We start from the raw sequence: 25,679 nt of genomic DNA, 5'->3' as shown, positions 1-25,679 counted from the left end.
TGTCAATAGTTAATCGCGATTAATCACATTTTTGAATCAGTTCAAAATGTGTAAAGGGAGATTTATCAAGTATTTAGTACTCTTATCAACATGGGAGTATGCAAATATGCTGCTTTATGCAAATATATGTAGGCTATATATTTATTATTGGAAATCAAACTCAAGCCCAACAGGCAACAACAGCTGTCAGTGTGCTGACTTATACTTATACTATAACTTGCCCCAAACTGCTTGTGATTATCATAAAGTGTGCATGTCTGTAAAGGAGAGACTCATGGGTACCCATAGAACCCATTTTCATTCACATATCTTGAGGTCAGAGGTCAAGGGACCCCTTTAAAAATGGACATGCCAGTTTTTCCTCACCAAAATTTACTGTCAATTTGGAGCGTTATTTAACCTCCTTCACAAGCTAGTATGACACGGTTGGTACCAATTGATCTTCACTTTGCAAAATTGCAAGTTGCGTTAAAGAAATTAGTGGCATTGAAACTAATTTGCGTTAACACGTTATTATCGAGTTAACTTTGACAGTGATTCTTGCCAATACACAGCCCTACTGATTTTAGTTTGAAAGATGAGGACCTTGTCATAATACACATTCAGCCACCTCACATCTTGTCTCAATCAAACCAAGATCAATGCTCCATTAATCTTTGTCATCACTGTTGTCCATATTAGCGGTTAGCGATGTCTTGGGAATCCGTTCATCATTGCTTCCCCTACTCCCAAATTAAACTCTGTCATGAATTATCACAGAGGCGCAACAGAGCTGACAAATTGTTTACATTGAATCAATACTCTCAAGTAATCAATGCGAATGATCTGTATGCAATGTGTGGAAAGAGAGATGGAGCTGAGAGGGTGTTTTCACAGCATAGCCTTTTTAATGGGCAGAGCTTTCAAACTGGATAGTCCAACTAGTCATTCAATAGCAGAATAATTTAGTACAAAAAGGACAGCAGTACGACCGTTTCAATAAGCCCCAAAGACCGTAGATGGTTGCCAGGCAGCGAGCCGTCTAGGGAGGGAAAACCTCTTGTGGACTTCAGACATATTGATTTATCAATTCAAGGCTAAGCGGGAGCAGTAGAAAAGTGACAGTGATCAAAAACCTCATCCATAAACATCAGTCAGGTTTGATCGGAGAGTATGACAGGATAAGATATTTTTCCATAGGCGGAAAACTCCCAACAGAACCAGCAGGGAAATCAGATACATGAATGAAGATTTTTTTTTTTTTTTTTTTTTTTTTTTTAAACGTACCAGTTGGTTTTATTATGACAATGCACACTTGATAAGCAAAAAAGCCTTGGCATCCTGCAAAAAAACAGCAATATTATGACAATACGAGTCACTCGCTTGAGCCTGCATCGACCAGTCACTGAGTGGACTGCGCCTTACATTATTATTGCAAAGGGTCACTTTCAGTTGAAACTCATTAGCAAACATAAGGACATAAAAATAAAATTTGTGATTACATAAAATATGGGTCATTCCATCTTTGTATAGTGGGGGGGATACATTTTTGATATGCAAACACACACACACACACACAATAAAATAAAACAATTGTGACCCATGACAAAAAAAAAAGAAGAGAAAGTGTACATAATTGAATCATAATCGAACTTCTAGGCTAAGATTTTACAAATCACAGAAGACTAATCATTAATCATGTTTTTCTTTTAATAATCAAACAATTTGAGGCTGTATCAAAAACTTGGTAAAAAAATTAGAGGGAGATTTTCATCGACCGTTGTTTCAGCGAGCTAATTGCTGGGAATTCAAGGTTCTTTTTTCTCTCCGAAATCCCTGCCTCAATCATCTCCTCTGTGACCTCTAAAATGTGAGTAGCTGTACAATCCCGTCTGGGACAGTCTCCATGGCACGCAATGTTTCTCCTCTGACTGGGGAGAAGAACTGCCTCATTACATAAAAAAATAATTATCCCTGGGCTAAAATAAACTGAGGGGGGTCCTTTTCCTGTTTGCGTACATGTGGGAGGTACTGGATATATGTAGAAAAGGGCATGGCGTTTGACTTTTACTGTACTTCTGCTATCCTCAGGTAACGCTGTCGCCAAATTGAGGTCAAATTGCATTAACTGAAATCTGCATAAAACTATATATTTTGCATCCAAATCTACACCAAACTCCGCATTTAAGTTATATAAAAAATAGGGATGCACCGATACCGGATCGAATATTGGTCCGATACCGAGTCAAATAGCTGGATCGGGTATCGGTTGCCGATCTATTTAATTAAATTCTGTTTGTATAAAATATATATTATATACTGGAATTTTTCAAGTTTTCACTTGAATTTGTTGCTGCATTGAAAAGGCTTACAATTGAATAGTAATTCCTGTTGAAGATTTTTCACCAAGCCGCAGGTGTACGATTTTATTATTTTAATACAATTCAGTAAAATTTTATTTATGTATTTATTTGTTACATTTTGTTTTACAAAGTTAGGAAAACAATGTTTAAGTTAAGCCTGATCCAATCACTTCCACACAGTGAGGCATGCAGTTTATTATCAAACACTGGTATCAGGTCGGTACTCGGCATCGGCCGATACCCAAAGCCCAGGTATCGCTATCGGGACTGAAAAAGTCGGATCGGTGCATCCCTGATAAAAACAGAAATTCATGTTTTCTCACATTAACCTCATCATCATCTTATTGAGCATGTTAGATCTGCTGAGGCCAACTAAAAGGAAGGTAAGATTTGCATCTAATGGACTGTAATTAAGCTATTGTTACATGAGAACAGGAATAAAGAGCTCCTGCAGGTTATTTTAGTGAGGCAGTCCCTTTCTTCCCGCTTTCTTCCACCACCAAAAAAATATAACACAATCTATCTTCCAGATATACAGTGAATTTTAAAACCAATGAAACAAACAAAATATTTATTATGCTCTAACTCTTTTTTTAGGCTACCTTGTTATTCTCATCTTTACTAGACATTGTGAATAAGGGTAGAAACAGACAGCTAGTGTTGAAAGGCAAACCGTATTGAATCTGAATAAACCCGCCCACTCATTCACACGCACACACACACGCCTCGGCCTCCCATTCTCTTGTGTCGTCTGCAGGGGGGGGGGGGATTCGAGATCCTCGTGATAGATTTTTTTCATATACAGAGAATCTCGCGCTCCTTATTAAAAACACGAGTTGCGTTGCCCGCAGTCGTCTGATGGCAGTTCGCCGTCTTCTCGTATTATTTAAAAGCAACACAAAAGAAGAGTTGTTAGGCAAACGATTCAGTCCCAAAAAAAAAAAGAAAAAAAAAGAATAATAACCTTGGGATAATGATGAGGAAAAAAACCTAAATAAAAGCCAGTATTTTAAATCAACAGAGGAACAAAATGTAATGCTGGGAAGGGAGAGCACGTCTCCCAATCGTCGCTTCTGACCAACTGGTCGATCCAAAAGCCAATGTGACGAGAATTTGTTTGTCTTAGGCCACTGTAGTAGCTGGGCTACCACTAAAACAGTAGTCCCTCCCAGCTGTTTCAACCAATCATCCCATATGTCTAGTGTAAAAACCCACCTGACTCATTACGCCCCCTCCCAAACCAAAGTCCCCTGTAGTCCCCTTTTGTACTTTAGCACCTCTTGTCATCTCTCCCTGTAAATGTCCAGACAGACAAAACACCAGAATGGAAACCGTCACAGTTCCTCAGGCATCCTCACCCTCCACCCTATGAGGGGAGGGTTAAACAAGTCTTAAGGTGGCACGTAGGGAGGTGGAGATCTGTAGGGAGTCATGTTCTTGGGACGGGAGCCCTTGCCCTCCATGGGGGTGGTGAAGGGAGGCGGTGGCTGGTAGGGAGGAGCGTTGGGGTCCTCGTCCCGCAGAGCTGTGTACTCCCCCAGCAGCTCCTGGTTGAGGGGAGTGGTCTCTGGCGTTGCCATGTTGGGATACTCAGGGGGTGGAAGCGGGGGCTTCTCCTCCTGTAGAATCAAGGGCATACTGGAAGATGGAGGCGGCTTAGAGTCATCGAGTTCGTCGGCAAAGATGATAGGCACACCTTTTTTGATGAAGGTGGCCTGGTCCTCGATGGTCAGCTTGCCCTTCCGTTTCTTCCTGTAGCAGATCATTGCAATGATACCTGCTATTAACAAGATTGCTGCCACCACCACGGCGGGAATGACTGTGTGGAGATAGACGTCATCTGTGCTCTGCCGGCCTGTTCCCAGAGCTGGAGTGACTGCTGGAGGTTCTGTTATATCGATCTCTTTCGGTGGGATGAAGGAATATGTTCTGCAGCTTGCCCTTCCCTTGGCCTGGACATCCAGTGGTCTGAATTCAGGCTCCATAGAGTACCTGAAAGCTTGTGAAGGCTTTCCATCAGCACTGGCGAGCGTCCTGCTCATGACTGCGAGCTGTTCCTTTGGACACGGTTGCTGCGGGAGGCTGGTGTTTGTCCACTCCACCACAATGGACCCTTTGCTGATATTTCGTAGACTGACTGTACTGCTGTTGCGGTCTCCCAGTGCATACGCCAGCTTCTTGACCAGAAGGATCTTCTTGTGGATGTCATTTGTTATTGAACGCGGCTCACCTTCGAATCGGGCTGTGAAGATCACAGGGGTCTTGTCATTGACGGGCCAGCGGTTCACGCGGACCTCAAAAGCATCAATTGCATTCAGGCCACCTTTGTCCGTTGCATGCATAAAGTATTCATGTTTTCCCACGTGTTGGACATCAGGCAGGCCATAGAGTAGTTGGCTGGTGGTGTTGAACTGGATCCAGGAGCCCTCTCCAACCGCTTCATTGTCATTCTGCCTCAAAGTTAGGCGCAGCTTGTCAGTTGTCCCGTCCTCTTTGTCAAAGAATGTATCCGATGGGATCTTAACCTCGAAATAGGTGCCCGTCAATGCATTGACCTGGTCGATGGGGTTGCGCAGGACAGGCTTCTCATTGTATGGGTCCGGGATGACGACAGTTGATGGTGTGGTGCGCCTGGAAGGCTTGGGTGTGGTGGTCTTTGGCTCTCTGGGCGCCGGTGTGGTTTTGGGTCTCTTAGGTTTCTTGGTAGGTCTTCTAGTAGGTGCAGGTGGTGTAGCAGTGGCCTCCACATAAGTAGGTCTGGTCATGGTTGGCTGGATAGGAATGGTGCTGCTGGTCTCCACTATCCTTGTTGGTTGAGGGGGTGCCAGGGTTGGTGTGTGGGCAATAGAGTCACGGACTTTGATTGTAGGCTTGCCTGGTAGGGGAACAGGGCCTCTTACAGGGGGAGCAGAGCTTTCGGTTGGTGCAGCAATAGAGGGAGATGAGAGGGTTGGAATAATCCTCACTGGTGGCTCCACTACAGTTGTTGGAGGAACCACTGCCAGAACGGGTGTTGGAGTGTTGTTTAATTGGCGCCTCACCCTCTTAGGGACATGGGGTTTCTTGTTGGCAATGTGCCATCCCACCACAGGGTAACCCAGCCTGGCTGACATTGTGCCTTCCTTTGCAGGACCCTGGACACTGTTGATATTTGGGACCGTGCTCTGGTCCAGTGAGCAGCCGAGCTTCCAGGACAACAGAGCGCCGTTCTCCACCACCTGGGGAGACATTGAGAATTGTTCATTTAATCATCCACCAATTGATATGTTATTGACTATAAAACCACATACTTGTGTGCTCATTAGCATTCGCTGGCACATCAACTCACCTTTTTGGCATTCCCGGGCCCAGCCATGAATGCAGACATGTCGAACAGCCTGTTGTTGACCACAGGGAGTATCTTCATGTGCTGGAGCCCCACCCCAGAGAAGCTCCTCATGTCGTCGAGGAGCTCCACTCTCTGTTCCGAGCTCATCTTGGTCAAATCGGCATCCAGGATCACCGTCAGCACTGTGACTGGTTCCTCGGTGCCGCACATGAATGGCTGGATGTCATCTTCAGTGGAGGCTTGGTTGGACGCCAGCTGGGCTGAATCTGCTTCCAAGTGATCTTCAGGGTGTACCTCGATGGAGAACACCTCTGAGGAAGAGGAGGATTTTGTGTGGTTGGAGATGGATACCGAGATGTAATGGACGCCTTTGTCCTCCTCCAAAGGTAGACCCTGCAGGATTCTGCTGTTGGCATCCCAGTGCAGCCAGGCTGGGAGGGAGTCCTTACCCATCTCTGTGATCTGATAGATAAACAAAGCAGAAAGTTAATTGACAAATGTTTAAATATACATACTAGGGGAGATGATTAATCATCAATGACTTTAAGATGAACAGAAACAAAGGGGGGGGTTATTTGATTTGATGGGATAAAACATGCATTATGAATGTTGATCATCATCCTGGTTCATTCTGAAAATAAAAAGTGAATGAAGAAAACGGAAATCGAAGGCCTCGCACACAAAAAGCTTGAAAAAGGTTATGCTTGCTTATGAAATACTGCTTATGAAATAGGTAATGCACTTGGCAGTTGCCTTTTTTTTTTGTCCAGTATGCAACGATTAAACAGATTCAAGGGCAGGTGCTTCAATTGGTATGGTATGCACCAATGCACCTTTGCTTTTGTTGGTGTTTATATTCAACTTTAATGTCACCATCACAGTTTGCATTTCTCATTTCTCATTGTGTTTTCGTGTTCCGATATGTTGTCTTTTGTCTAAAATAGGGCTGTCAATCGATTAAAATATTTAATCATGATTAATCGCACATTTTTTATCTGTTAAAAATGTACCTTAAAGTCAAGTATTTAATACTCTTATCAACATGGGAGTGGCCAAATATGCTTGCTTTATGAAAATGTATGTATATATTTATTATTGGAAAACAATTAACAACACAAAACAATGACAAATATTGTCCAATAACCCTCACAGGTACTGCATTTAGCATAACAAACTTGCTCAAATCATAACATGACAAACTCAAGCCTGACAGGCAACAACAGGCGGCAACCACTTGACTATGACTTGCCCCAAACTGTATGTGATTATCATGAAGTGGGCATGTCTGTAAAGGGGAGACTCGTGGGTACCCATAGAACCCATTTTCATTTACATATCTTGAGGTCAGAGGTAAAGGGACCCCTTTGAAAATGCCCATGCTAGTTTTTCCTCGCCAAAATTGAGTGCAAGTTTGGAGCGTTATTTAGCCTCCTCTGCAACAAGGAAGACATGGTTGGTACCAATGGATTGCTTGGGTTTTCTAGTTTCATATGATACCAGTATCTTAAAACTGAGCCCGGTACAACCTCCGAAAGATCAATTGTGTTAATGTGTTAAAGTAATTAGTGGCATTAAAACAAATTTCCGTGAACACATTATTATCGCGTTAACTTTGACAGCCCTAGTCTAAAATGATCTGTTACTGACGCTTCATTTTACAATTTTTGACAGAGTGTGAAGGGGAAGACAGATGCAGAAATAAAGGGCAGGGATGCGTGCTATAAACAACAATCAGCAGGATTCACTGCTGTGGCTATGCAACATGGTATGCACTGGCGTCCACGAAGCCCTGCTCCGTACACACAGACACACTCAAAAGCAGTACTCTGATTTGTAATTTATACCCGACTAAAATTAAAATAACTTGGCCAATTATACGACTGGGGACGTCCCCGTGGCAGGAGGCTGATGGAGAGAAATGGATCACAGGGGAGTGACAACGCATCCACACACATAAATCCAAAAAACAAGAACAAATGCATCCTGGGCTCCCCAGCCCCTACAAGTTAATTCTGCAGCTAATAAATCCTGGTTGATAAATTATGTAGAGGCGGTGCTCCCTAGACACATCATTAATGCTCTAACCAGCACGTAGGCAGCGTCGGGGGAAAACACACGCACACATAAACACACACAGGGAAGCACACGCATTCTCCAGCATGCAGACATACACACACATACATACAAGGGCAAAGACGGACACGCAAGGCTACACATAGAAAACTGTGTGTGCATTTTCACTCAGACATACGGTAAACATGTGGCCACCCAGACAGCTGTAAAGCTTTGGTAAAGTCTTCCAAACAAATCGATACATTTCAACAGTTTGTATTTAAATGTAACAACATCCACATATGGTTTTGATGAAAATTGCAAATACTTTTAGAAAACATATTTTTGGATTTCTATTAAATTTATTTAAAACAATACATATTTGTGTGTGCATCAAATATATATTTGTGAACCTTATTTTTTATATGTGGATTTTCTTTTTTACATTTACATTCAACGGTTACTATTTTGGTGTGCATTGAAAAATATTTTTGTGGAGAGTCATTTATATATAAATCACAAAATACATTTGTGAATATTTCTGTGTGCATTCATTAATATTGAGAATGATCTGACTCAATACCAACACCATCTATTCAATTCATTTTTATGTCTATACACTACATACATTATATACTGTAATTTTAATTCCTGTTTAACTTTTGACCACTTTGTTGCTGCATTAAAAAGGTTAACACTTGAATTGTAATTTCTGCTAATTTTGATATTTTCTTTTACCAAGTTGTTGGCATACAATTTATTATTTTAATAAAAAGGAAAAATGCAGTAAATTTATATATATGCGTTTGTTGGTCACATTTTGTTTTACCATGTCAAGAAAGTAATATTTAAGTCAAGCCTGATGTCACCTTACACATAAAAGAATGATCCCAGTCACTTCCATACAGTGAGGCATACAGCTTATTAATTAAACACTGGTATTGGATTGGTACTCGGTATCGGCCGATACCCACAGCCCAGGTATCGCTATCAGTATTGCGACAGAAAAGTCGGATCGGTGCATCCCTACTGTAGGGTGGAAACCAGAGGTCAACCTTGATTTATTTGTCTCGTAACTTCCGTAGTTACGCCACTTCCGGAGTTATTGTAACCTAAACCACGATCTTTTCCTAAACCTAACTAAGTTGTTTCCTGTGAAGACGGAAGTTTATTTTGAAAAGTCTGTCTGCATGTAACAAGCAGAAATTTACACATGTTGCTGGCCATTCGTAGGAAAACGCATGAAAAATGAGGATACGTTGGCTTTTCTTTTGGCCTCCTTTTCTCATATTCAATCATTTCCCTCTCCTGTTCCTTTCCCCCTGTCTTCTTTTGACACCTAGCCCTTCCCCTGTATCCCTGCTTCCCTCTTTTCTGCCGTCATCATTTGAAAATGCCATTATCAAAATGTGACAGCGCTTTTCAAAGGCAGATAAAAGCTAATTTCTGGGGTGGCGGTGTAGGAACATGTCATGATTCTTGGCCGAGATTGTGAAAACCAGCTCGGAAATTATTACGGCTGGAAACACAAATATTATTTACAATTCAATCCACCTAGATAATTATAGATTACAGGAACATAGGACTGTTACAACTGACGTCAGTCTTTTCTATTTTCTTTCCGACAGGAAATAATGTCCACTGCTGGCAACAGAAAATACCCCAAATATCACTGAAACTGTTGATGGCATATTATTAGCCTGTATGGAAAACAAGAAACAAAAATACGTATGCGTCTTCAAATGTTGGCTCCTCGAGCAATGTTTGATTTAATTTGTCACAGACTTCCACAGCCTCAAAAGTTCAAAACAATTGCCTCTTGACATGGCATTGCAAATTAAATCACAAAGAGACAATGAAGGACAAGTGAGTTGCTAGGCAGTAATCTCATCATAGCTGTCATAATTGCTCTGTAAATGACTAAACTGCGTCCTCATCTGCAGCCAATTAAATATGTGTGTGTGTGTGTGTGTGTGTGTGTGTGTGGGGGGGGGGGGGGGGGAAGGTAACACTTAAATCATTTATCAGGTACTTTGGTCACAGGGGGTGAAAATATCACAAGTTAACAACAAACAAAATCGCTGTACCCAACGTATCCTCATACAACTGTTCGTATGGTATCTTAAGTTAAGTTATCTAAGAAAGTTATTCTTCATTTTTGGTGCATTTTCCTACGAATGTCCAGCAACACGTGTCAATTTCTGCTTTCTACATGCATACAGTCTTTTCAAAATAGACTTCCGTCTTCACAGGAAACAACTTGGTTAAGTTTTTTGAAAAGATCTCGGTTTGGGTTAAAATAACTCTGGAAGTGCTGTAACTTCAGTACGGAAGTTACGTGACAAATAAACATTGACTTCTGGTTTCACACAGGATAAGAACAGAGGTCTCCTGAGAAAAAGTCCTGTGTTTTTTGCCCCACCCATCCACCCAGACCGGGCCGTTTGTTGCTCTTAATGCTTCCTGGTCCACGATGACGTGAATTACATACAAATTGATTTTGTGGGATATATATGAATTGCAGTGCATTACTTTTCATAGGTATAGCTACGAACCGTGTATGAGAACAGCATGCTGTACCACATGGTGTGACATTTATGGAGAAACTTCTGAATAACACAAGAAACAGAAAAACAAGCTGCCGTTTGAATCCCTCCCCGACAACGTATGCACAAGCACCGAACAAGGAAGGGTCTGAACTGAACATAGAAGAACTGTGGCTGCACTGTACAGCTTCCAGTTGTGATAGGTTAGCCATTGAAAACCCTATATGCTCCCCTATAGCTACAGACCAGAAGTAATGTTTTCAAAGTCAGTGTTCCCTAACTCAGTAAGCGTTAAAACAAAAACACAATAGTGCCTTTTACATGAACCCAGCAGAGAGCTTGTAGTTTCCTGCCTCCCTAAAAGAACATGAAAAATACATCAAATCCCCCCAAAATGTCAAGAAAAATATTTCATATCTCTTCCTGGCACAAGGCTCCAGCGCAAGAGAGCTTGATGTTTGGCCCTAAAGGTTATCGTGTGCTCTCGTCGACTCCTCTAGCCTCCCTTTTCCCTCCCGCACAACACACACCGCTGGCAAGGTTACAGCCCAGAGCCCCTCGGAAACAGCCAGGGAAAACCCTGCGTTTTGGAAGATTTATTCGGAGAAGCACAGAGGGCCAGGCAGCAGGAAGGAAGGAAACTAAACTATTTTCTGGGAAGCTATTAAAGGTGGTGGCAAGGGCAACTCGGGGCAAAGACATAACATACAGAAGCAACCACCACAGTTAATTCACTGAGCCGTATGATAACCTTTTAAGGCACCAGTTATATGCCTTGCTCGAGGACTTTGACAGTGAAATCACATCTTATTCTCCTCCAAAAAAAGGTCCAAACCCAGACTAGTTTTGAGTTAATATGGCTTTTGAGGAGGTACAGAATTACTTTAAGCACCATGTACAATGAATGTTAATGTTGATGGCATTAAAAACCCAAGCCACTAAAAGATAAGAGCCTTTTTAAAGACTGAATCAATGACATGTATAAAGAGGTCTAAGCATGGCTGTCACCCCCAGCGTGAGTGTAGCAGCGAACCACATCCGTTTTGCCCCTTCAACCCCCCGACTTAAAAGACTGTTAATTAAAACGAAATAATGATAATCTCCTCAAAGTTAGGGGTTGTTTGATCATCTTTTTTTTTTCTTTCTCGCAGACACAAACGTCAGCCATAAAGCCACCGTGACTATCGGCGCTATAAGCTCCACTGATGGGCACCGTGGTGCGGCAAACTCGGGTGAGAACGTATTTGAAGTCTGCGTGAGTGACAGGCATGAAACACTAGGAGACATTATCGCATATCACTGGCATCATCCTTATTTCACTCTGCATCACTGCTCCAGCTCCCTCTTTGCCTCCTCAGCTGTTTTGTTTTGGAGTTACAGTCCTCCGTCAGAGAGGAGCTGCAGTCTGAAGTGAGACGGCGCTACAGCCCGGACACCGAGTCAAAGACGGATAGTAAAGCAGCCTCCGTGATGACGGTTAATGTCACAGATTGTGCGTCCAATGTCAGAGCAGTATCTGTAGAGTTGAGAGATGGGAGGAGCTGCTGGTGACGGAAGTATTTTCTACTTTAAAATCCTATTTGAAACATCGTCGATGTTCTGTAGGCGGCTGCTCAGTGGGTGGAGCGGGGGTGGGGAGTCATCCCTTAACCACAAGGTTGGCGGTTCGATTCCTCGACTCCTATTGTCTCTATGTTGAAGTGTCCTTGAGCGAAACGCTGCACTTCAAGTTGCTCCCCGGGCAAAATTGACACAGAATTTTGGAAAAACAACTAAACTCCTGAATAAGTTATAGGGATGCACCGACTGCAAAATTCTGAGACGATACCAATACCGATGTTGGTATTCCCCTTTTGTGCCAGGGAAACAAAGACCTCTTCATTCTAAAAATAACTGAGCTGTTCATTCAGTAGTTCATTACACTGTCTTTGAATGAGCACAAATTCAATCATTAAAATTTATGAAACAACCTTTAATAAAACCTTTTTCTTTTGTGTTCTGTTTCAGTACACAGCCAAAGAAAAAAAAAATGTTTTGGGAAATATAAATTAAATGTAAATGTAAAAGCGATTAGAAAGATAAGCAGTGTTTCTCACACATAGACTTCACTTAGCAGGGTCCGCCCAAGGATATTTGGCAACCCATTTTAGCATTTTTCATTTATATTTTTTTATCCCTAATAGAGAACGACGCCAGCCAAGATCGATTAACTACTGGACTAGTAGCGGCAGAACGCCGCAGGGGAATGAATGGAGAGCCCGGACTCGGGCCTCGCTACTTCAGCTGTCTGGGCTGGATGGACCCACAGTGGAGCTGCGGGACTACGATGCTGCTCACCCGGGACTGGATCCCCATATGGAGAACAGGTTGCTGCACAGCATGGAGGATGTTCCCACTGTAATGTACTGGCCGTTGCGTCACCCCTCATTGGACTGACATTACGCACACACAAGGTTTATTCTCATCCAGACCGCAGTGATTGATTTTAATAAATCTTGTAAGCCGTTGTTTTGCTCAATCATTTGTCATTGAACACAACGTTCTTGTCGCGGCTCTTTCTCCGAAACAATGTAATTCTCCCACACGGCCGACTTTTGTTGATTCAACACAACAGAAAACATCAGCCACTGCCATCGGTCAACAAGGCGAATATCGGCGAATACAGATGTTCGGCCGATAAATCGGTGCATCCCTAATAGCTTCTTCCTACAAAGCATAGTCTTTAGGTTCTGCCCGCCGTTAGCAGCGTAGCCAAACAAATTTTAAGCTCATTGTTTGGACATTTCTTACTGGAATGCTCGTACTTGACTCTCCTTAAGGTTTCATGTCTAAAGGCTTGTACCTTTTGACTTTTTCTGTTTTAATCAAAGAAGCAGATATTTCCTAAAGCAGTTGCTGATCTTATTTTAGTGATGATTCAACCAGGAGAGAGTTTCATGCCCATCCATGTCTGGGAAGTGCTCCAAATGACATTCATTTAACACTGTCTATGCGGAAAATTAATAGGACTTCTTACTTCTGGAACCCAATCAGCCGGAAAAAATTATTCTCACTTTGCTACTCTATATGGTTTAGGATCGCAGCCAAAACCATAAAAAGACGTATATCATTTCATTAAGCTGGAGAAATACTGCAGCTTTGCAATCGCACCTTCCTTTCCCTCAAGCGCTCTTTACATCTCGTGCACTCATGACCTGGTAATTCTGCACATGTGTATATAGTGTTGCACCTCCACAAACACACGCGTCTTTATTATCCCAGGAGACGTGCAATCACAGAGCTCTTTTGAGGAGAGAAAGAGCGGGAGAAAGAACACAGCGAGTGAAAGACAGTCAGATAGACGGGGGGATATTGACAAAGCCGGAGAGGCAGAAGTAGAGACGGAGAGAAAGAAAGAGAGAGGTCAACCAAGAAGAATGAGAGAGAGATCTCCTTAACATAGAGATATTATGAGGAGGCGTCGAGTCTCTCGGCGTTCGGGGGGGAAAGAAAGCAGCTCATTGTTGCGGCGAGAGGAGAACACGGAGAAAGGAGAGCATTGTTACCGGGGACGAGGCTGACAGCTCGACAGATAAGCCTCATATTTTGGAGGAGGTGAGGGAGGAGGAGGAGGAGGAGGAGGAGGAAGAGGAGGTGCAGCCTGGGCATGCATGCCGTTGTGATATGATAACTTGGGGTGAAATGAAACGCGGCGTGGTGAGCTGAACGAGAGGAAGGAAAACAGAGAGAGAGAGGGGAAAGGAGGATGCATGGTAGGAAGGACAGAGGGGAAGAGGGAGGGAGTGATGGGCAAGGAGGGGAAAAGATAAAAAGAGAATGATGGAGGAAAAAAGCAGGGGAGGTAATGTGAAAAGGGGAGGTGAAAAGTGGAGCGAGACGGAGAGTAACCCAGAGGTTACATACAGACACAGAGAGAGAGAGAGCGTAGAGGGAATTGCTGGCATAGTCAAGTGTTTCCAGTGGAAAATATGAGTCGCAGAGGAGGGATGGAGGGATGGATGGATGGAAGAGCTATAGAACGAGAGGGTGGTGGCGGTGGTGGTGGGGGGGCTTTGTGTGACCAAAAGGCAGGCGGATGTTTACGAGGGGAAATCCATCTTAAAGCCCATTTTCTACCGTTAAAAATTCATCCGTGGCCCCGGTCCACAGCAGGCCCATTCACACTCCTTAACAGTGCAATCTAGGAACGGGAAATATATGAGCAGGGAGGCCTGCTGCAAGCCCTGCAACTCTGAAATGTCAACGTGTTCACAAAAAAACAACAACAACAGTGTTTTAACAATGGAAAACTTTGGGGATTTGAAAATTTGTTTTTTTGATTCATATAAATTCTCATAAACTCTGCAACCCTCCCACAGCATCAGCCACATGTTATCCAAAGATAATACACACACACACACAAACAAAACTAGAACATTCCTTTGAAACCACCATGCTGTCAGTGCTTAGATTTCATTTAATTTGAATTCACCTTTATTTATTCAGGAGAGGTTCAATGACAGCAATGCTCTCTTTTTCAGGAACGCCCTGATCACATTCACACCTGGAAGCTGAACAGTACAACCACAGTCTGATCTGCTGGCAACTGAGCAGCTCCAGCTCTACCTCGCTCAAGGGCACCTCAGTGGTCGTAACCAAGTGGTCCGGGGTATTGAACCAACAATCTTCTGGTCACAAGCTCGGTTCTTTAACATTTAGGCCACCACTGCCCCAAAAAAGTAAAGGGTCAGTTCACCTTGACTACAAAAATGAAATTTACCTCTAGTTTTTTTTAGGTTTTCACATTTTCACAACATAGACAATAGGATTACATCAACCTGATCTCATGGGAAGGTGCATACATAGCACATTTTAAAGACATTCCACAATTAAAAACACAAAACAATGACAGATATTGTCCAGAAACCCTCACAGGTACTGCATTTGGCATAACAAATATGCTCAAATCATAACATGGCAAACTCAAGCCCAACAGGCGACAACAGCTGTCAGTGTGTCAGCGTGCTGACTTGACTACGACTTGCCCTAAACTGCACGTGATTATCATAAGGTGGGCATGTCTGTAAACGGGAGCCTCGTTGGTACCCACAGAACCCATTTTCATCCACATATCTTGAGGTCAGAGGTCAAGGGACCCCTTTGAAAATGGCCATTCTAGTTTTTACTTGCCAAAATTTAGCATAAGTTTGGAGCGTTATTAAGCCTGCTTCATGACAAGCCAGTATGACATGGTTGGTACCAATGGATCCTTAGGTTTTCTAGTTTCATATGATGCCAGTAGCGTCACTTGCTTTAAAAATAAAGCCGGCGACAAGCTAAAAATCACAAATTGTGTTAATGCGTTAAAGAAATTAGTCCCGTTAAGAACGCGTTACTATCGTGGTAACTTTGACAGCCCTACTAAGTGGATAATATAGACTGTCAGGAGTTATTTAGAGACTATTTCTTTGCTAGAAAGCAGTTTAAAACCAATGAAAGCTACTGACAGCAAGGTCTGTGGATAACCGGTGCATTGTTCCTGAAGTGTTCACTGCCTTTGAGCACCACAAAACAAATCCCATTTACCACCATTACATTGGTGTGTGGCGGAAATCTCAGAGATTGATTGTCTCAAAACCTGGAGGTGAAACTGCATTGATTAGGACCAACTCGAGAGGTAAGTGAAGAAAATATGTTATTTTGTAATTTGGGTGAACCCACCCTTTCAGAGAGCAACAGGAACTGACATGTTGAATATAATCAAAACAATAATGTCAATAATCATATAGTGATAATATTTACCTTTCAACTTATTCTCCAATAAGACAATCTGCCAAGCAGTTATTATGCAGTACCTACATTGTAAAGCTTAATTTAATTATGCGTTAATGGCTCCTCGACCATAAAACCTACAATGCATATCCAAAACTCTGCACACACCTCCTGTTCACGTCCAAAATAAAAGCATACGAGTGGAACTTGAGTTTTTCACTGGATCGTAATAAAGTTGAATGGAATTTCCCAGAGATGAAATTCGTTCCAGGGAGAAACATACCCTTTCTATTAATAGGTAGAATGGTGCAGTGTCAGACGTCCACAGGAATGAGTAGCATAAGGAAGACATTATGGGCTGCTGGACTTAAAGACGCAAAGTCATTCAAATATTTGTGACTGGTGCGCACTAAAAGAGAGAACTTTGCTAGCAAACACAGATACATACGCACAAGCAAATGACTCCTGCTACACCGGGGGAGAGCAAACCATCGTGTGTGTACATACGTTAATTCACACACGTACACACACACACGGAACCACAAATACCCCCCTATTATATAGTCATTAAAGCATAATGATGGAGAGGGCTCTTAGCTATAAAACCTGTGCTAAAGTATGCTCTCTCTCTCTCTATTGCACACACACACACACACACACACACACACACACTGTGGTAGACCTGGTTGCCAAAGCCTACAGCAAAACTCATAAAGCTCTCCCACCCATTCTCTTTCTATGTCTCTCGACCTCTCCCTCTCTTTTGCTTGCAGTTTACGACGATGGAAGGCTACGCAGGAGCCAACAGGAGCTGGCCATTGTTTGATTCCAGCTGTGTGGGTGAGAGATTGAGAGAGAGAGAAGAGAAAGATGTGGCGTGTTTGTGTGTGTGTGTGTGAGCAGAGACACTAAGTCAGTTGCTCACGCAAGAGCAAAAGAGAAATACATGTACCGAGTGTGTGCGCGCGTGTTTTTGTTATGACAAGGACAACTGGAAGGCAAGCGATGAGACGAGCACACAGCTTGCCGCCTATGCAGTAGTCATCCAAGGAGCAGTCTTGGCTTAGCGAACACAATGCTAGCTCGCTACCTACTGTGCTACGCTGGACTCCGGGAGTAAGGAAAATAAAGCAGAGTGTAAACAAAAGTCCCGGGGAGACAGATGTTGTGTGTGAAAGAGAGAACGAGAGAGGAGAGAAAGTGAGCACAGAGACACTGAAAGACTGCATGCTCACACTCACAGAGGCAAAACACACACTGCATATACTTTATGTACATGCAACTGGATATTTGTACAACCCCTGCTTGGAACAATAACACGGAGCATGTGTGTGTGTTATCTCTGTCTCAGCATGTGGCTGGTTTTCCGCAGACGCTCAGCTTCAGCTCTGACTAATGCTGCAGCCCCACCAGAATTACTCACTATCAGCAGCACACACACACACCAAATATCCTCACTAGTAGAAAATGTTCGACTACATTTTTACTCTTGTGGGGAATCTCAGCCTAACCAACAGCTTGTGCACACAGTCGGGCACACACACCTGCAGACCCACACTTCTGTTTGTCTTTGGAGCGCTGCTTTGCCCACACAAATACTATTTAATTTCAGAAAAATAAAGACTGGTGCAAATTTCTATAAGCGATGCATCTGTTAAAACAAAGAAATCAGTTTGTTCTCTTTCTGTGTTTTGCAAAAGATCCGATTGCTCACACTGTCCTCTGTATGTTGCAAAGTGGGGCTGCAAATAACAATTATTTTTAGGGCTGCAACAACAAATTGATTAAATTGATTAAAATTGATTAAAAATATAATAAAATTATATAATTATATATATATATAAAAAATAATAAAGTAAAAATAAATACAAAAATGTGATGGATCAATGTAGCTGGTCCCCTGATAAAGCTATTTGAAAGCTCGGTAACGTTCGGTTACATTGATCCATCACAAAACGGAGAGAAAACAGACAGAAGGTATTTCTGTCCGTTACGTTTGTTTTTAAATTAACATATAATTGTGCGTTTGTCCATCAAAATCTGCAGATTTTGCAAACAATTAGCTTAAATAAGGTTGGAGAGACAGTGGACATTCCACAGTTATAAAAGTAAACATTCCAAATGTGGTGTATGTGAATAACATCAGCTGACAGGAATTAAATATGGACCCAAGCTGTTGCCTCAAAATAATAATAATAAACTTAAGAGCACTTTTCATTATGCAGCTCAAAGTTCTTTCCAAAAAAGCAACACATTTAAACAAGGGCAAATAGCTAAAATATATATATATTTCTCTTTTATTCTCAGCGCATGGCTGCATCCCCAATGAGTAGTAAAAGAGCATTGTACAAGAACACGAGGAATACATTTTGTTTTCTTGAATAAAACTCTTTTAAATGGACAGATTAATCGATTATCAAAACAGTCGTTAGTTGCAGCCCTAATTATTATTCTGATCATTTTCTTGATTAATCATTTGATCTCAAAAAACTTGATTTCCTAAAGTTCAAGGTGCCTTTAAGTTACTTGATTTGTCTGAACAACAGTCCAAAACCCAAAGATATTTACTTTGTAACATAAAACGAAGAAAAAGAAGAGCTGAAACTCTGTAATGTTTGAACTTTCTGCTTGACGTACAATTATTACTTTCTTATCAAAATGTTTGCAGATTAATCCACTAATCATTTGAGCTCTACTGTAGATTTAATAAGAATCACAACCCCTTAACATTCTACTGTAAATACAACGTAAACGTGCGCTTGTCTTGCTGCTCAAATATGTCAGCGGCGTTCTGTTTTGAAGGACATACTGACAAGTTATAAAAATGACAGGACCTCACAGAAAAATGAACACTCGTATAGTTCTGTATGAGCGCTGGAGTTAGATCCACAGGGAAGTGTTGTGAGAAGCAGGAAGAAATAATATAGTCGAGTTCTCTAAAGAAGGAGCTGCGGGCCAAATCAGAACACTGTTAAATCCATTGTGACACGGCTACAATGGAGGACAATATTAGACAATTAAAGCTCACTTCATCCTAAGTTGAGTCCCCATCATTTCTCCTGAGACGCGAAGAAAAAGAACTCAACTACGATTACATTTATTGCTCTTTACAATAAGATATTTGACAGACTTGCTTCGCTTCCGACTGTCTTCCTCGCTGTAACCTGACAGGCTGAGTGCATCCTTAAAGAATCGCTTCTCCTCTTGATGAACAACTCCAGTGCCAAGCCCCCGCTTGTCCCTAGGTCAGCAATTATCCCCTTTTTCCTTTGATGCCGTGAATAAAACATTAGCTATCTTTATCCGGCTAACGAGCTATAGTGCCGACACAAACCATTAAATCTTAAACACATTGCTCAGGGATAATGAGAGACATGATATACATAGAAGGGCCTTTTATTTTTTGAAGTGGAGGAGACGCAGGGCGCTGCTGCCTCAAGAGGACACGGAGGCTGGTCACTCCCAACTAAATCAACGCAGTTTAAGATGAGAGGAAGGAGTTTCATTCCAAATTGAGATTTCAAGGAAGAACAATGATACTGTTTGATATTGAACACAGCTGTACAGCAGCTGCACATTCATCGAACTCGTCGCTGACAGAATCATTGCCTGTGTATTATTATTACACCAGCGATGATCAACAAATTGCTCTGTGTAGAATTGCCTTAATAGGCCAATCTATGATCGCAGTGTCCAGCGTCTAAATATAATCTGCTACTGTAACCTTCACACACCAAGTATGGCTTGGATCTCTAAGCCTGGGAAACCAATGAAAGCAGCCCGTCGCCACGCTGCAACTCTACTTCCCCTTTGGGCGGCAACCAAGCACGCTAGAGGATACCGGCCAGTCCAAAACCTGTGGTTGCTAGGCGACAAAGGACACGCTATAACAACAATCAGGATGCTTTCTCTCCAATGGTGAGCAGATGCAAAATATGTCTATACTTTTCTTTTAAAACCACCACATTAGCTGGATGTTAGGGAGCCAAACAGTGGCAGTTTGGCAGTAATTATGTTTGCTGAAGGTCAAATGGAAATTACGCTCTGAAATCCAACACTGACATGAAGGCATCGATGTGACTAACAGTTACAGAGCCTTCTACACGGACTGAAAGGGAATGTTTTCCAGTAGGCACATGTCAAACTCTCAGCTAAACCTGAGAAACTCCACATTATGAATGAATTTATGGGAGCATATAATTTGGGACATGTGAATCAAAAAGCCTCGCCCGCTGTATGTTTAATTACATAGCAACATGGCCACCACCGTTTTGGTGCCAGTAAACCGATCGCGGCATGCTAGCTTACAGCTAGAGTGACTCATATGTTCTGGTGTGTGTGTGTTTTTATCTTTGGGTTGCCTCCTCCCTCCTGCTCTCTTTAATACCAGTTTTCCACTGCTACCCTGCCAGCTAACAGCTATGGAGCTACAGGGGCTTATAGGGTGAGCCTCTCTGTAAAAAGCAGGACAGCAGGGAGGCAGATGACGAACGAGAATACTTCTATTATAAGAGGAGAGCCTAGAGAATCCAAATTTTGAGAAAGGTTTTGCGAGCTGGACTGCAAAGCAAATGGAAAGAGATAAATAACACAATGATGGTTGTGGGTTTTAAAGCCCCATCAAAAAGAAAATGTGGAGGGAGTTCATCAGGAGATAGAAGAAGGGGGAAATAATTGTTGCTCGTGTAGCAGAAAAAAAAATTTGCTTGTGTTGCTAATCTGCAGAAGCCGAAAAAAGAGAGACAGAGAGCTTGCTGATGTGGAAGAGAAAGGATGAACGACAGTGATAAAAAAGAAAGAACAGGGGAGGGACAGAGAGGACTGGAAATATAACAAGATGCCAGGAAGACCGTGAGGGTGAAGGAGAAAGAGAGAGACAGTGAACGGCAGAAAGAAAAACAAAGGAGGAGACGATAATGAATTGAGAGGAAAGGAAAGGACTCAGTGGGGAGGAGAAGAGAAAGTTAGTTTTCCCACCAAAATGCCCCCGAGGGGAATGGCCCTTTACAACAGCAAGCTACTGTCTCCATTCATCAAGAGGGGAGCGATTCAAACAGCTAGTCAATGTGTTCTGACAACCACACACACATAAACACACACACACACACACACACACAGCAACACTTTCCCACAAATATGCATATGTATGTGTGTTTATTCTTTTGTACTGACTGTCTCTTTCTCTCTCTGTTGCACGTACGCATGCACGCGGACATCCCTGTACTTCTATCCTTGTGAGGACACTCATCGTAGTGTCGTCACGATACTGGAATTTCTAACTTCGATACGATACTTTGAAAAATATCGATATTTGACACTATTTTTGATACCACGGGGAAAAATTGACAGAACATTGAGTGCATAAAATTTGGGATTTTTATTTAAATATGAATAGCATTGTGTGTCGACTCGCTGTCGGAGAGAAGAGAGAGCAGAGGCGTAGCTGGTACCCGTGTATCAATACTGCGGGAAATGAGAATTGAAACCGTTTCGGATATTCAGTATCGATACTTCAATATTTTTGACAACACAAACTTATAGCCCCTTACCCTAAATGCCTGACCCCAACCCTTACCCTAACCTTTACCTAAACCTAATTCTAACCTGAGTCTTAAGCTCTTTGCACACCAAGTCTGTATTTTTCGTTAGAAATTGTCACACGTTTTGAAATAATTAAGACCTCCTGTTGTGTCAATCACGTTTACACAATGACTCTGAAACTTTTGTCCGTCAAAGTTTTCAGAACAGATTAGACTTTCTGCGTTTTTTGCATCTGTCGAAGGCCAAAAGACAAATGTTTGACCACTCAGAGCCACCGTCCGTGCGAACGTCATCATCTGAAATGGCATCTGGTAAATATTCACTTCACAAGGACTTGGTGTGCAAAGACCTTCAGCCCTCAAACAAGCCTTCGAAGAAGTGAGGACCGGCCAAAACGTCCTCACTTTCCAAAAATGTCCTCAGTCACGTGTTTTAAAAACTTGTTTTGGTCCTCACTATGTAGCAAGTACAAGAACACACACACACACACACCATCTCCCATCTGTGTGAGCTCGGATGGTTTAGCAGAGCAGAGGGAGACCAGTGTTTTACCAAATAAACTGGTTGTTATCCAGGGTGGTGCTTTGAGGCGTTTTTACCGTGGAGACAGACAAAGACACAGAGAGTGTAGGGAGATGGGGGTGGGGGGGGGTTTACAGAGAGTAATTAGCTGCGAGTATCTCTCTTTTTAATCTGCATGCAAATACACAATCAAAATATTCACAAAGGAATACACAACATGCTTTGAGGCATACATGCAAAAACACACAGACACACAAACACGTACTGAACCCCACATTACTGGACTCTGAATTCTCTTTTTTTCCGAGAACTAAAAGTACAAAAGAACTTTCAGCTAACGTCAGTTATTTCCTGGAATGAAAGAGGGGAAACAAATAAATGAAGGGGGTAAGCTTGCCTGCCAGCCAGCCCATCAGCCAATCAGCTAATTACGCTGGTAATTGTGGTAATGAGGCTATGGAGAGTACTCATCTGTTGGCCAGGAACCCTGTTCTTGCAGCCACTTCCATTAATAACAGTAGACGATACAATCCCAGCAGCACAGATGCTGCAGTGGCAAAAGTCCCACCTTTTCGACCACTGTCGTTGCCGTGAATTATCACCGCGCTGTTGTGTCTCTGCCCCTGGAAAGGACTTGTTTAGAAAAAAAAAATCTAAAAAATATTTCTTTTCCAGCCCTGTAGGTATTTTGTAGTTGGAGCACAGCTTCTAAACCTTTTCATTTATTCCAAGGCTAAAAAGTTTTTAAAAAAATCCTTCACACACACTCATAAATGCTCAAACAAGGTTAACCGGCCACAAATGCAGTAGAAATCAAATTAGAAAACTTGTCTTGATCAAAGAGAATACCAAATAATTTGCCTCAACCGATTTAGTTAAGGGGTCCATGCTCAAAAGCAACACCTTAATGGTGTTTTAACACGATGTGACCATTCACACGCCAACACCACCACACCCATTATGTTCTGGTAACACAATGTGCCACTAATGTTTCTATGCATTAAACAGTCAACGGCATCATTAATTGACTGCCATTGCAACTACAACTACATCACTTCCTCACTGTATGCAACGTCATTCATGCACCCCACAAGCTTGTGCAATTTTTGATTGCATTTTGGGCTAGGTATCATTGGCAATTTTTCAATTATTATCGCTAATATGATACAATCTGTTGACTTTTGGTGTTAATATAAATATGCTTCTTTTTTATACCTTGCTTTGAGGAATATAAACATGTATTTTTCTAGAATAGGCCTACCCATTTTTCCAAAAAAATGTCTGTCAACTTTTTAATCACAAGCAGCTTTAATGTCGAGGACAGCGCTAGATGAATCGATATGTACGTGTAAGATAATATACTGTATGTCCTGTCTCTGCAACCTCTGTAAAACCTCCCTCTCCTTCCTCTGAGGATGATGTCCTGCCCACCCGGCTGAGGATCTCTACGCCGTATGAATGGATAATCGGTGGTGTATTCACTAACGGGGCCCAGACTGCTCAGCAAAAGGTGAATGGACAGGCGGGCTGTCACGGAGCTGGAGACCTCTCAAACTCTGGCCGATTTTCATAAGAAAAGGCCATTAGTATGAGTGCAACGCCAAGCACAAAAATTGATTTGGCCTTTCGCTCCACAACCTTGAGCGCCGACCTTCCAAATACCTGAGGGGGGGACTCACATCTAAAGAGAAGGGGAAGGACGGCGGATGCAGGGGGAAAGTGTTGAAATTTGTAATGGAGGAAAGAGCAGGAGTGCAGGGGAAGGGAAATTAGGAACGGAGGGGGGAGTAAACAAACTCTCTGAAGTTGTAGATATTGAGCTAACAGTCAAAGAGCAAAATAGGAAGGAGGTGTCTTTGACACGGACAGTTCGACGGGACTATGTATGGTTCACATCAATGGAGGCTGGTCGATAAAGGCAGAGGAGGTTGCTCCTCCTTTAGTTTTGAGAGGCAAGAGGAGATCAAAATATAAAAAAGAGGAATTGGTAGAGGTATGGCCAATTAATCGGCGCCGATAGAACATTTTACAAGCCATCAGTATCGACGGAACTGGACTCATAGTAGCCGATGGCTGCACAGTCGCCACCAGTCACGCGGGTACATACATCCCCGCTTTGCATGGAGGCTCCAAACACAAAGTCAAGGTTACTTTAACTTGCTTACTGTACCAATTTGGCGTAGTCTCTTCCAAATAATCCAGCCATGTAACCATCCATTTATGACATGAAATCGCACACTTAAGGATCCTCCTTACCCCGGGAATATGCATTTATATATATACATTTATGGTTTGCAAGAGGGGCATTTAACAATGTACGAAACACGCAACAGAAGTAATCCGGGCCAGTCATACTGTAAGCCACTGAACAGCGCATTGCCCATGGCAAATACAACATTTTTCCAATGATGTAATCCACCAAATCACACTTCAGGATGTAGGATGATGACGGCGTATGCACTAGTATCCGGCTTTGCTGCTGCAGAAGTAAAGAAGACATCGGCTGATTAATCGGCTATCAGCTGTTTCCTGCTTCAAACTATCGTTATTATATCGGTCGACCTCTAGCAATTGGATGAAATAAACCCCTTACCAAATCTCAGTATCATTTAGAAAATATGTTCTCTCTGCCACTGGATCCCACTGAGTAGATATAATCTATGCCCTTTCATATACAGGAAAGATAGATTTCCCCAAAAGGTAATCGTGCTGCTTCTAAGGTCATGACCTCGTTCTCTGTTCACGCCTCCCTTCATCTCTCTCAAAACCACCTCTAGCCTGTCCTCTGTCTCTCCTCCTCCTCCTCCTCCTCTTTCTTCATTGTTCCTTCCCTACCACTTCTATGCCCACGCTGTCACCTCCTATTGGCTCTAATAGGGGGCCCCCAGCTTACAGTGGGACAGATATAATCAGGTTTGGAAGAACAGCTTTAGCCTGTGGGACGAACAGAGAGCGGGGAGGAAAGACAGAGGAAGATGTGGAAATGGCGAGAGGAAGATGAGTAGCAGGATTAAAAAGAAAGAAAGGGGGGGAGAGGAGAGGAGGACGGGGCGAAAGAAGAGGAGGAGCGCGATTGCAGAAGGAAACGAGAGGAGAGGAATCAGCCATCAATTAAGCAGAGAGAACACAGAGGAGTGCCAAAATAAAACAAACACGCTCCCAAAATAATGGTTACATTATGAAAACTAACCTCCACAAGCTTGGATAAGCCAGGCAGCTGACCCAACGGGTCGTGTATCAACTGTCACAAGAAATATACATCACATCCCTTTAAATTCCCAGACAGAACACACAAGGCGTCCGTTGGGTGCCTGCTAGCCACATCAAGTCAGCCCCAATCAGCTGAGATCCTGCAAATAGCCCTGCTCAGTCGTCTGTAAACTGTATAAAAACATTACGATTAATGAAAAATTGAAGAGCAATTCCTACCCCGGAGTGAAATCTACCTTTCGGAAATACACCAAAAAAGCTGCTGCTGTGAAATAAGACAAAACTAAAGTATTTAGACCTCTTTGAATCCTTTTCAAAAGTGTCTTTTTTGCGACCGAGTCTACCTGCCTCATGTGTAAGTTTTATTAGGGCAGTATAATTTCATGC

At 42.5% G+C, this 25,679-nt stretch overlaps 1 protein-coding gene across 2 annotated transcripts in view; it reads right to left on the bottom strand.

Moving 5' to 3' along the window:
* Positions 1 to 857: 857 nt before the first annotated feature.
* Positions 858 to 25,679, bottom strand: part of dag1 (dystroglycan 1) — a 65,048-nt gene continuing 40,226 nt past the window's right edge. For both annotated transcript variants that reach the window (XM_074637023.1, XM_074637024.1), the window contains 2 exons: positions 5,671 to 6,132; positions 858 to 5,560 (listed from right to left, as the gene is read on the bottom strand). In XM_074637023.1, coding sequence (XP_074493124.1) covers positions 3,734 to 5,560; positions 5,671 to 6,132 — 2,289 coding nt within the window. In that variant the 3' untranslated portion in view covers positions 858 to 3,733. The remainder of the gene's footprint in view (positions 5,561 to 5,670; positions 6,133 to 25,679) is intronic.

The sequence above is a fragment of the Sebastes fasciatus genome, chromosome 1 (assembly GCF_043250625.1).
Source record: "Sebastes fasciatus isolate fSebFas1 chromosome 1, fSebFas1.pri, whole genome shotgun sequence".
In the NCBI taxonomy this organism is placed as follows: Eukaryota; Metazoa; Chordata; class Actinopteri; order Perciformes; family Sebastidae; genus Sebastes; species Sebastes fasciatus.
This window is presented reverse-complemented; position numbering and strand designations above follow the sequence as displayed.